Source organism: Salvelinus sp. IW2-2015, unplaced genomic scaffold, assembly GCF_002910315.2.
Source record: "Salvelinus sp. IW2-2015 unplaced genomic scaffold, ASM291031v2 Un_scaffold2463, whole genome shotgun sequence".
Classification (NCBI taxonomy): domain Eukaryota; kingdom Metazoa; phylum Chordata; class Actinopteri; order Salmoniformes; family Salmonidae; genus Salvelinus; species Salvelinus sp. IW2-2015.
In genome coordinates, this window is record NW_019943781.1 from 41,528 (window position 1) to 52,909 (window position 11,382).

General features: G+C 47.1%; 2 protein-coding genes across 2 annotated transcripts; one reads left to right on the forward strand and one right to left on the reverse strand.

The window, feature by feature from the left end:
• Positions 1–3,521: 3,521 nt before the first annotated feature.
• LOC139025283 (uncharacterized) lies at positions 3,522–4,241 on the reverse strand. Its single transcript, XM_070440358.1, has one exon. It carries the CDS (start codon positions 4,239–4,241, stop codon positions 3,522–3,524), a length of 720 nt encoding a protein of 239 aa, XP_070296459.1.
• A 14-nt stretch (positions 4,242–4,255) lies between these two features.
• ap5s1 (adaptor related protein complex 5 subunit sigma 1) lies at positions 4,256–7,838 on the forward strand. The gene is given in 6 exon segments (XM_070440359.1): positions 4,256–4,292; positions 4,380–4,383; positions 4,480–4,528; positions 4,530–4,777; positions 6,648–6,711; positions 7,432–7,838. Coding segments are annotated over 6 exon segments (531 nt in total). The 3' UTR covers positions 7,561–7,838.
• Positions 7,839–11,382: the final 3,544 nt, after the last annotated feature.

Here is an 11,382-nt window from a genome sequence, read left to right on the forward strand (position 1 = left end):
ACTTTTGGATACTTAAGTGTATTTAAAACCAAATACTTTTACTCTCGTAGGATTTTACTGGGTGACTTTCACTTTTACCTTGAGTCATTTTCTATTAGGGTATCTTTACGTTTAATCAAGTATGACAAATTTGGTACTTCTTAAACCACTGGTAAATAGGGAACCACTCATTCGGTTTTAATCGATGAACAGATAGTTTTTTCACGCTCTCTCTCTCTCGATGACCAGTTGGCGCCCTCTAGTGTTGAGTCCAAAATGACTGCATCTGTCTTGTCACCTGATCGAACCAGGAAGCAAAGAACAGCCCTTCAATCTGACATCTCTGTAGTGATCGACGAGAAAAGACTAACTAGATCGATATCTAAGTTCATTAAGTCACACAGCGACACAATGTTCTTCTGTTTCCTGATTCATACCGTTAACCCGGTAAGCACTCTGGCGCCCGGGGAGAGTCGCGTGCTCTACTCCCGGTGTGTTTTGACCGGAGGAGGGCGCGCTGACCGGGGCGGACAGTGACTGGGACCGGAACAAGAGGCGGCTTCTGCAAAATGAGAGGTAGCGGTGGTGGCGAGGGTGAGAGACGGTCCTGGCACCTGTACTAGAAAGACAATTTTGTTTCATGCAGTTTTGACATGCTGGCTAGGCCACTAATTGACAATCCTGTAATGTCAAATATGAATGTGATTGCGTGAGCTTCTTTGAATGCACAATACTCTTAAGTAGGTCATCGTCAAAAGAAGTGCACTATATAGGGAATAGGCTCTGGTGAACAGTAGTGTTCTATATGGGAATAGGGCCCTGGTCAACAGTAGTGTACTATATAGGGAATAGGGCTCTGGTCAACAGTAGTGTTCTATATAGGGAATAAGGGCCCTGGTCAACAGTAGTGTACTATATAGGGAATAGGGCCCTGGTCTACAGTAGTGTTCTATAATAGGGAATAGGGCTCTGCGTCAACAGTAGTGTACTATATAGGGAATAGGCTCTGGTCAACAGTAGTGTTCTAATATAGGGAATAGGGCCCTGGTCCAACAGTAAGTGCACTATATAGGGGAATAGGGCCCTGGTCAACAGTATGGTACTATATAGGAATCCCTGGTCAACAGTAGTGCACTATATAGGGAATAGGGCCCCTGGTCACAGTAGTGCACTATATAGGGATAGGGCTCTGTAAAAACGGTAGTGCACTATATAGGCCTGGTCAACAGTAGTCGCACTATATAGGGCCTGGTCAACAGAGTGCACTATATAGGGCCCTGGTCAACAGTAGTGTACTATATAGGGCCCTGGTCAACAGTAGTGTACTATATAGGGCCCTGGTCAACAGTAGTGTACTAATATAGGGCTGGTCAACAGTAGTGTACCATATAGGGTCCTGGTCAACAGTAGTTGCTCTATATAGGGCCTGGTCAACAGTAGTGCACTATATAGGGCCCTGGTCTACAGTAGTGTACTATATAGGAATAGGGCCCTGGTCAAACAGTAGTGCACTATATAGGGAATAGGGTCCTGGTCAACAGTAGTGTACTATATAGGGAATAGGGCCTGGTCAACAGTAGTGTACTATATAGGGAATAGGGGCCCTGGTCAACAGTAGTGCACTATATAGGGAATAGGGTCCTGGTCAACAGTAGTGCACTATTGGGAATAGGCCCTGGTCAACATAAGTGTACTATATAGGGAATAGGGCACTGGTCAACAGTAGTGTACTATATAGGGAATAGGGTCCTGGTCAACGTAGTGTACTATATAGGGAATAGGCCTGGTCAACAGTAGTGTACTATATAGGGCCTGGTCAACCAGTAGTGTACTATATAGGCCTGGTCAACAGTAGTGCACTAACTATAGGACCTGGTCAACAGTAGTGCACTATATAGGGAATAGGCCCTGGTCAAAACATGTAGTGCACTATATAGGGCCCTGGTCAAACAGTAGTGTACTATATAGGGCCCTGGTCAACAGTAGTGCACTATATAGGGCCTGGTCAACAGTAGTGCACTATATAGGGCCTGGTTAACAGTAGTGTAACTATATAGGGTCCTGGTCAACAGTAGTGTACTATATAGGGGCCCTGGTCAACAGTAGTGTACTATATAGGGCCTGGTAACAGTAGTGTACTATATAGGGCCTGGTCAACAGTAAGTGACTATATAGGGCCCTGGTCAACAGTAAGTGTACTATATAGGGCCCTGGTCAACAGTAGTGGTATATATAGGGCCCTGGTCAACAGTAGTGCACTATATAGGGAATAGGGCCTGGTCTACAGTAGTGCACTATATAGGGAATAGGGCCTGGTCTACAGTAGTGCACTATATGGGAATAGGGCCCTGGTCAACAGTAGTGCCACTATATAGGGAATAGGGCTCTGGTCAACAGTAGTGTACTATATAGGGAATAGGACCTGGTCAACAGTAGTGCACTATATAGGAATAGGGCCCTGGTCTACAGTAGTGCACTATATATGGGATAGGGCCTCGGTCAACAGTAGTGCACTATATAGGGAATAGGGGCTCTGGTCAACAGTAGTGCACATATATAGGGAATAGGGCCCTGGTCAACAGTAGTGCACTATATAGGGATAAGGGCTCTGGTCAAATAAGTGCACTATACAGGGCCTGGTCAACAGTAGTGCACTATATAGGAATAGGGCCCTGGTTACAATAGTGCCTATATAGGGAATAGGGCCTGGTAACAGTAGTGCCTATATAGAGGGAATAGGGCTCTGGTCAACATAGTGTACTATATAGGGAATAGGGCCCTGGTCAACAGTAGTGCACTATATAGGGAATAGGGCCTGGTCTACAGTAAGTGCACTATATAGGGAATAGGGCCCTGGTCTACAGTAGTGCACTATATAGGGAATAGGGCCCTGGTCTAACAGTAGTGACTATATAGGGAATAGGGCCCTGGTCTACAGTAGTGCACTATATAGGGGATAGGGGCCCTGGTCTACAGTAGTGCACTATATAGGAATAGGCCTCTGGTCTACAGTAGTGCACTAATAGGGAATAGGTCTGGTCAACAGTAGTGCACTATATAGGGAATAGGGCTCTGGTCAACAGTAGTGTACTATATAGGGCTCTGGTCTACAGTAGTGCAACTATATAGGGAATAGGGCCCTGGTCAAACAGTAGTGCACTATATAGGGAATAGGGCTCTGGTCAACAGTAGTGTACTATATAGGGCCATGGTTCTACAGTAGTGCACTATATAGGGAATAGGGCCCTGGTCAACAGTAGTGACTATATAAGGGAATAGGCTCTGGTCAACAGTAGTGTACTATATAGGGCCCTGGTCAACAGTAGTGCACTATATAGGGAAGGGCTCTGGTCAAACAGTAGTGCACTATATAGGGAATAGGGTGCCAGTTTGGTACTTAGATTAGAAAACATTTCCCCCTGTGTTATGTTCTTCACTAACCCAAGGCTATACATTCCTACCGCCAGCGGCGAGGGGAGTTTGCAGTTTAAGACGTGATGTGCATTGCTGGGGTGTAGCCCACACTCATAGTCTATACATTATCAACATAGTGGCGACAGGAAGTAGGCACTCTGCTGCTTGATGCTGAAAAGCGACTTGCTCCGCCTAGCAGCTGTTGTGGGGACGACGGTGGGCTGTTGGGAGGAGGGCTGTGGGAGGAGGGCTGTGGGAGAGGGCTGTGGGAGGAGAGCCGGTGGCTGTGGGAGGAGGGCCGTGGGAGAGGACGTGGGAGGAGGGCCGTGGGGAGGGCCGTGGAGGGAAGGGGCCGTTGGAGAGGGCCGGTGGCTGTTGGGAGGAGGCCGGTGGGGAGGGGGGTGGGCTGTGGGAGCAGGGCCGGATTGGGGGGAGGGCCGGTGCGAGGAGGGCTGGTGGGCTGTGGGAGGAGGGCCGGTGGGCTGTTGGGGAGGAGGGCCGGTGGGCTGTGGAGGAGGGCCGGTGGGAGGAGGGCCGGTGGCTGGTGGGAGGAGGGCCGGTGGGAGGAGGGCCGGTGGGGGGGAGGGCCGGTGGGAGGAGGGCTGTGGGAGGAGGCCGCGTGGGCTGGGGAGAGGGCGGTGGGCTGTGGGAGGAGGGCCGGTGGGGAGGAGGCGCCGGTGGGAGGAGAGGGCCGGTGGGGGGAGGGCCGGTGGGGAGGGCCGGTGGGAGGAGGGGCCGGTGGAGGGGGGCCGGTGTGGGGCGGTGGGAGGAGGGCCGGTGGCTGTTGGGAGGAGGGCCGGTGGGCTGTGGGAGGTGGGCTGTGGGTTGCTGCTTGACAAAGTTGGCATCGCTGGCTCCGTGAATGACGCCGATGGGCGAAAAAGAATCCCTCGACCACTGTAGGACAACCGGCCCTACCGAGTGCTCGTTGCTAACTGTGTCGACCAAACTATCGCTCTCTCCATAATACCATCTCTGTCTCTCAGGCAGGTGTGTAGTGCAGTGGGCCCGTCCTGTGTTGCTCAGGCCAGGTGTTGCTAGCAAGTAAAATAACTACTCTCTCTCTCTACTCCATCCCTCTCTCAGGCAGGTGCGTAGTGCGGTGACCCTGTCTCGTGAGGCCTCAGGCCGGGTGTTGTAAGAAGACCGTACTGGGAGAGGAGCTGGTGGCTCTCCAAGAGGCTGACAGCGGGGTGCAAGCGGCGGGGAGGGGAAGAGCCCTGGCTGGGGAGAGGAGTGCTCTGTGGCTGGGGTCCAGAGGCCTACCTTCACCCTGGTCAACTGAGCCCCAATGAGAACCTGCTTCTCTGGCATGAAGGGGAACCCTGAAGAACATCACCAGACACTGTCTGGAACCTCTACGCATGCTGGGACGGGGAGCGAGGTGAGAGATGTGCGGATCGGTCTAGATGAATATTGTAACTGGGCGGCTAGCCTTCACCTGAGGCCTCAGGCCTTTCACTCCTGGTCCTGGGGCCTAGCCTTCACTCTGGTGCTGGCGGCTAGCCTTCACCCCTGGTCGCTGGGAGCCTAGTCCTTCACCCTGAGCCTCAGGCCTTCACCCTGGTCGCTGGGGCCTAGCCTTCACCCTGGTCGCTGGGGCCTAGCCTTCACCCTGGTCCCTGGGGCCTAGCCTTCACCCTGGTCGCTGGGGCCTAGCCTTCACCCTGGTCGCTGGGGCCTAGCCTTCACCCTGGTCGCTGAGGCCTAGCCTTCACCCTGGTCGCTGGGGCAAAAACAGTTAAAAAAATAAATACAAATCTTATACCTGCTGGAGCGTTACGTGTTACGTGTTACGTGTTACGTGCTACGTGTTACGTGTTACGTGCTACGTGTTACGTGCTACGTGTTACGTGCTACGTGCTACGTGTTACTTGCTACGTGTTACGTGCTATGGGTGGGTGCTGCTGTGCTGACTAGTGAGCTGAGATAAGGCAGGGCTTTACCAATCAATCAACTTGATTGGAGTTCACCTGTGGTAAATTCAATAGATTGGACATGATTTGGAAAGGCACACACCTGTCTATATAAGGTCCCACAAGTTGACAGTGCATGTCAGAGCAAAAAGCAAGCCACCAAGACTCTTCCTAGAGCTGGCCGCCCGGACAAACAGCAATCAGGGGAGAAGGGCCTTGGTCAGTGAGGTGACCAAGAACCCGATGGTCACTCTGACAGAGCTCCAGAGTTCCTCTGTGGAGATGGCAGAACCTTCCAGAAGGACAACCATCTCGGCAGCACTCCACCAATCAGGCCTTTATCGTAGAGTGGCCAGACGGAAGCCACTCCTCAGTACATGACAGCCTGCTTAGAGTTTGCCAAGAGGCCCCCCAAACCATAAAAAACAAGATTCTCTGGTCTGATGAAATCAAGATTGAACTCTTTGGCCTGTATGTCAAGCATCACGTCTGGAGGAAACCTGGCACCATCCCTACGGTGAAGCATGGTGGTGGCAGCTTCATGCTGTTGGGATGTTTCTCAGCGGCAGGGACTGGGAGACTAGTCAGGATTGAGGAAATGATGAATGGAGCAAAGGACAGAGAGATCCTTGATGAAAACCTGCTCCAAGAGCACTCAGGACCTCAGACTGGGGTGAAGGTTCACCTTCCAACAGGACAATGACCCTAAGCACACAGCCAAGACAATGCAGGAGTGGCTTTGGGACAATTCTCTGAATGTCCTTGAGTGGACCAACCAAAGCCCGGACATCTCTGGAGAGACCCGAAAATAGCTGTGCAGCGACACTCCCCATCCAACCTGACAGCTTGAGAGGATCTGCGGAGAAGAATGGGAGAAACTCCCCAAATACAGGTGTGCCAAGCTTGTAGCGTCATACTCAAGACGACTCGAGGCTGTAATCGCTGCCAAAGGTGCTTCAACAAAGTACTGAGTAACGGGTCTGAATACTTAAGTAAATGTGATATTAGTTTTTTTGATACATAAATGTCTAGAAACCAGTTTTTTCTTTGTCATTATGGGGGATTGTGTGTAGATTGATGAGGAAAATTGTTTTTTTTGTCCAATTTAGAATAAGGCTGTAACACAACAAAATGTGGAAAAAGTCTGCGGCTGTGAATACTGAATGTTCATTGTTTTGTCAAAAACATGTCTAATTTGATGGACAGCAATATTCAAATCTTATCTCTGATTTCCAATCAAATGTAAGTCAGAACTGAGACTGAACCATTCAGGAACACTTAACACCTCTTGGAAAGCCATTATGGTCTTTGGCATTAACGTTTGTGTTATTATCCAAGGGTGTTCAGAAGAGGCAGAGCTTTTAAGTGTTTCAAGTATTGTGGTGACAGCATCATGTTATGGGTATGCTTGCCACTGACAGGAACTGGGGAGTTTGTCAGGAACAAAATAAATATAAGTAAATCCCAGGGACAAAGTTAGAGGAAAATCTGCTTGTCTTCTGAAAACCCAGTGATGTTTAATGCCAAAGTCACACCCAAGAGGTGTTGTGTGTTCCTGAGGGGTACAGCAATCATTCCTGACTTAAATTTGCTTCAAAATCTGAGAATATTTCTGTCCCAACCAAATGTATTGCGCTTGAGAAATTGTGAGAAAAACACTAAATAATTGTTGACCTAAGAGTTGTGCAAAGTGAGCACAATCTTATTCAAAATGATTCACAGCTGTAATGGCTGCCAAAGGTGCTTCTATCAAGTATGAACTCTGGGGGGGGGGGGGTGAAGACATACGCAATCAAGACATCTTCGTCGTTTAAAAAATATATTTAATTTGGAGAAAAATATATATAATTTAACTTTGAAAATGTGGAGTAGGTCGATAAAAGGGAAAAAATATGAATTTCCTTTTAAGATGTTATTGAAAGGCAGCAAAATGTGGAAACTGTAAACTTTCACTGTGGCATTCTGGGGGTTTATTCCTATCTAGTCCTGTTTGTTTTTAAGGTCCTGGATTCTCTATTTTGTACCTTAATTCTCTGGATTGTGAGGAAGTATTTTGCTATATGGTTTGCACCTGTTGTTTTCTCTGCATGTGACAAATACACTTTTTTGTTTTATTCTTCAGGTCCTCTTGAAGAGTGACCGTATCGATGTCCTGCTCCACCGTCTATTACCACACGGTCAACTGCTGTTCCTCAACCATCGCTTCACCCAGAGTCTGGAGAAGGAGCTGGCTAATTACATGGCCCAATGAGAGAGAAGGAGAGGATGGCATATTATGCCTAAAAGAAGGTCTGAAACAGCAAGATGCCATCTAAACTTTAAAAGAAAATAAATAGCTTGTTTTGATTTAATGTTGAAAACATTTTTATTACGCCGCTCTCTAATGAACACTGCCCTTGGATAGCCTTGGAGAATACATGAACTTCCTCTTCTCTCCCTTGGGATACCACGGGCTAACAGGAAGTGGGTTGATACCACGGGCTAACAGGAAGTGGGTTGATACCACGGGCTAACAGGAAGTGGGTTGATACCACGTTCTCAACTTACAGGAAGTGTGTTGATGACCACGGGCTAACAGGAAGTTGGCGTTGATACCACGGCTAACAGGAAAGTGTGTTGACCTGAGGGCTTCCGTGATCCAGAAAACAGAAAGACACAACTATCCATCACACAGAAGACTGTTATGTCGGTCGGTCTCGGTCTGGTCTGGTCTGGTCTGGTCTGGTCTGGTCTGGTCTGTGACCTTACCCATCCAGGAGATGGGCTATAACCTTTGTTGGCAAAAAAACGATATTTGTTACATGCTGCTGATACAACAGGTGTAGGCCTACTGTACAATGCTTACTTACAAAGCCTTTAACCAACAATGCGAGTTTTAAGAAAATAAGAGTTAAGAAATACTTTACTAAAAGGGGGAGTGAGGGGGGTCATGACAAATAGTCTGGGTAACTATATTGAATTACTTTCGGGAGTCTTATGACTTCGGAGTGTAGGAGTAGAAGCTGTTCAGGAGCGTTTTGGTCCAGACTTGGCGCTCCACGGCGTACCGCCTTGCCGTTGCCGGCAGCAGAGAACAGTCGTCACGACTTGGCATGACTGGAGTCTTTGACAGTTTTTTGAGGCTTTTCTCTGACACCGCCTGTTGATGTTACCGCAGGGAAACAGGGGGTTAGATCTCTAGAGATTGGTAGATGTCTATGCTGTTTGAAGGTGAAAGATTGGAATAGATTTTGGGGCCATTTTTTGAACGAAACAGTGGCCTTACTTAATCACCCCCCCCCCAGCCCGCAACCCCTCCTCTCACCTATCATTACTACAAGATGGCTGACCCTGTGAACAAATCTATATGTGCGCACCGTGAGATTAATCACAAACCATAGTTCGCTGTATTTCGTATAGCTTCTACTATGTACAGTAGGGCTGCATGTTGAACAGATACCTGTAGTAGCGGACATGCTGCTAGGTGCGCTAACGCCGAAGATATTTATAACTAACCCAAGATCATTAACATGCGAGCACATGAAGCATAGTGGGCAGAGCCAAGCACGAACTAGTGAGATCCTATTGGCACGTTCTAGCATGTATTTGCATATATTTCCGTTGGGGAACGCCTTCTCTGTGAAGTACGCGTATGCAATAGCCTAATTTGCCTTTGCACTCCTTGTAAACAAACATATTTTTTTTTTCATTTTTTAAAAACATTGTCGCGGTAACTAGTCTTCAATTGTCTTAAGCTAAAAAAAATGCCTTTCAAACTGTAAAACAGATCTGGAATAAGTAGCTTTTCGCTTTTCTTTTTCCCCCCATTTCAACATTTTGAACTGTACCTGTTGTTCATTAAAAGCTCCACAGGGAAGTATTTGGATTCGTCTCTGCTGTTGAACCGTTTAAAGCTCCCAACACCAACTTTGACACGTACAGAGCCTTCAGAACAGGGTTCACACCTCTTTACTTTTTCCAACATTTTTGTTGTGTTACAGCTTGAATTTAAAATGTATTACATGTAGATTGTTGTGTCACTGATCTACACACAATACCCCATAATGTCAAAGTGGAATTTTGTTTTTTTGAAGTTTTAACAAATTAATTAAAAGTGAAAAGGTGAAATGTCTTGAGTCAACACGTATTCAACTCCTTTGTTATGGCAAGCTTAAATACGTTCAGGAGTAAAAATGTGATTAACAAGTCACATAATTAGTTGCATGGACTCACTCTGTGCAATAATAGTGTTTTAACATGATTTTTGAATGACTCCCTCGTCTCTGTACCCCACACATAACATCTGTATGGAAAGCCATTTCTTTATTAAGTTGAACATGTGCTCTTTATGACAGTGTTATTGGACCAAGTTACACTTCTCAAAAAGCACCGAAATGATGGCACGACCCTACTACTGCCATTACCACTACCATTACTACTGCCATTACTACTGCCATTACTACTGCCATTACTACTGCCATCACTACTGCCATTACTACCATTACTACTACCATTACTACTGCCGTACTACTACCATTATTACTACCATTACTACTGCATTACTACTGCCATTACCACTAACCATTACTACTGCCATTACTACTGCCATTACTACTGCCATTACTACTGCCATCACTACTGCCATTACCACTACCATTACTACTGCCATCACTACTGCCATCAGTACTGCCATTACTACTGCCATTACCACTACCATTAGTACGCACTTACTACCATTACTACTGCTGTCACTGCCATTCCACTGCCATTACTACTGCCATCACTGCTGCATTAGTACTGCCATACTACTGCCATTACCACTACCATTAGTACGCCGTTACTACCATTACTACTGCTGTCACTACCATTACCACTGCATTACACTGCTGTCACTACCATTACTACTGCCGTCATGCCATTACTACTGCCATCACTACTATTAGTACTGCCATTACTACTACCATTACACTGCCTCACTACCGTTACTACTGCCGCCACTACTGCCTTTTCTACCATTACCACTACCATTACTACTGCCGCCACTACCATTACACTGCCGTCACTGCCATTACTACTGCCATCACTACTATTAGTACTGCCATTATACTGCCATTACTACTGCATTACTACCTGTCGCCACTACATTACTACTGCTATTACTATACCATTACTACTACCATTACTACTGTCGTCACTACCATTACTACTGCCATTACTACTGCCGTTACTACTGCCGGCACTACCATTACTACTGCTGTCACTACCATTACTACTATTGACACTACCATTACTACTACATTACTACTGCCGTCACTACCGTTACTACTGCCGCCACTACTGCCGTTTTTACCATTACCACTACCCATTACTACTGCCGTCACTACCATTACCATACCATTACTACTGCCGTCACTACCATTACTACTCCATGCTACTGCCATTACTACTGCCGTCACTACTATTACTACTGTCGTCACTACCATTAGTACTGCCGTCACTACTGCCATTACTACTACCGTCACTACCATTACTACTGCCGTCACTACTGCATTACTACCATTGCTACTGCCGTCACTACCATTACTACTGCCTTTACTACTCCGTCACTACCATTACTACTGCCGTCACTACCATTACTACTGCTTTACTACTTCCGTCACTACCATTACTACTGCCATTACTACCATTACTACTGCCGTCACTACCAACTACTGCCTTTACTCTGCCGTACTACCATTTACTGCCATACTACTCCTTACTACCATTACTACTGCCATTACTACCATTACTACTGCCATTACTACTGCGTCACTACATTACTACTACCATTACTACTGCCATTACTACTTCCGTCACTACCATTACTACTCCCGCCACTACTGCGTCACTACCATTACACTGCCGTCACTACCATTACTACTGCCAAACTACTGCCGTCACTACTGCTGTCACTCCATTACTACTACCATTACCACTATCATTACTACTGATGTCACTACCATTAGTACTGCTGTCACTGACGATACTTACTACATACCCATACACTATGTACTAGACTCGCCATTACTACTGCCGTCACTACCATTATACTGCC

Coding starts and splice junctions, on each gene's coding strand:
- LOC139025283 (XM_070440358.1), bottom strand. CDS start 4,241: ATGCCAACTTTGTCAAGCAGCAACCCACAGCCCACCTCCCACAGCCCA.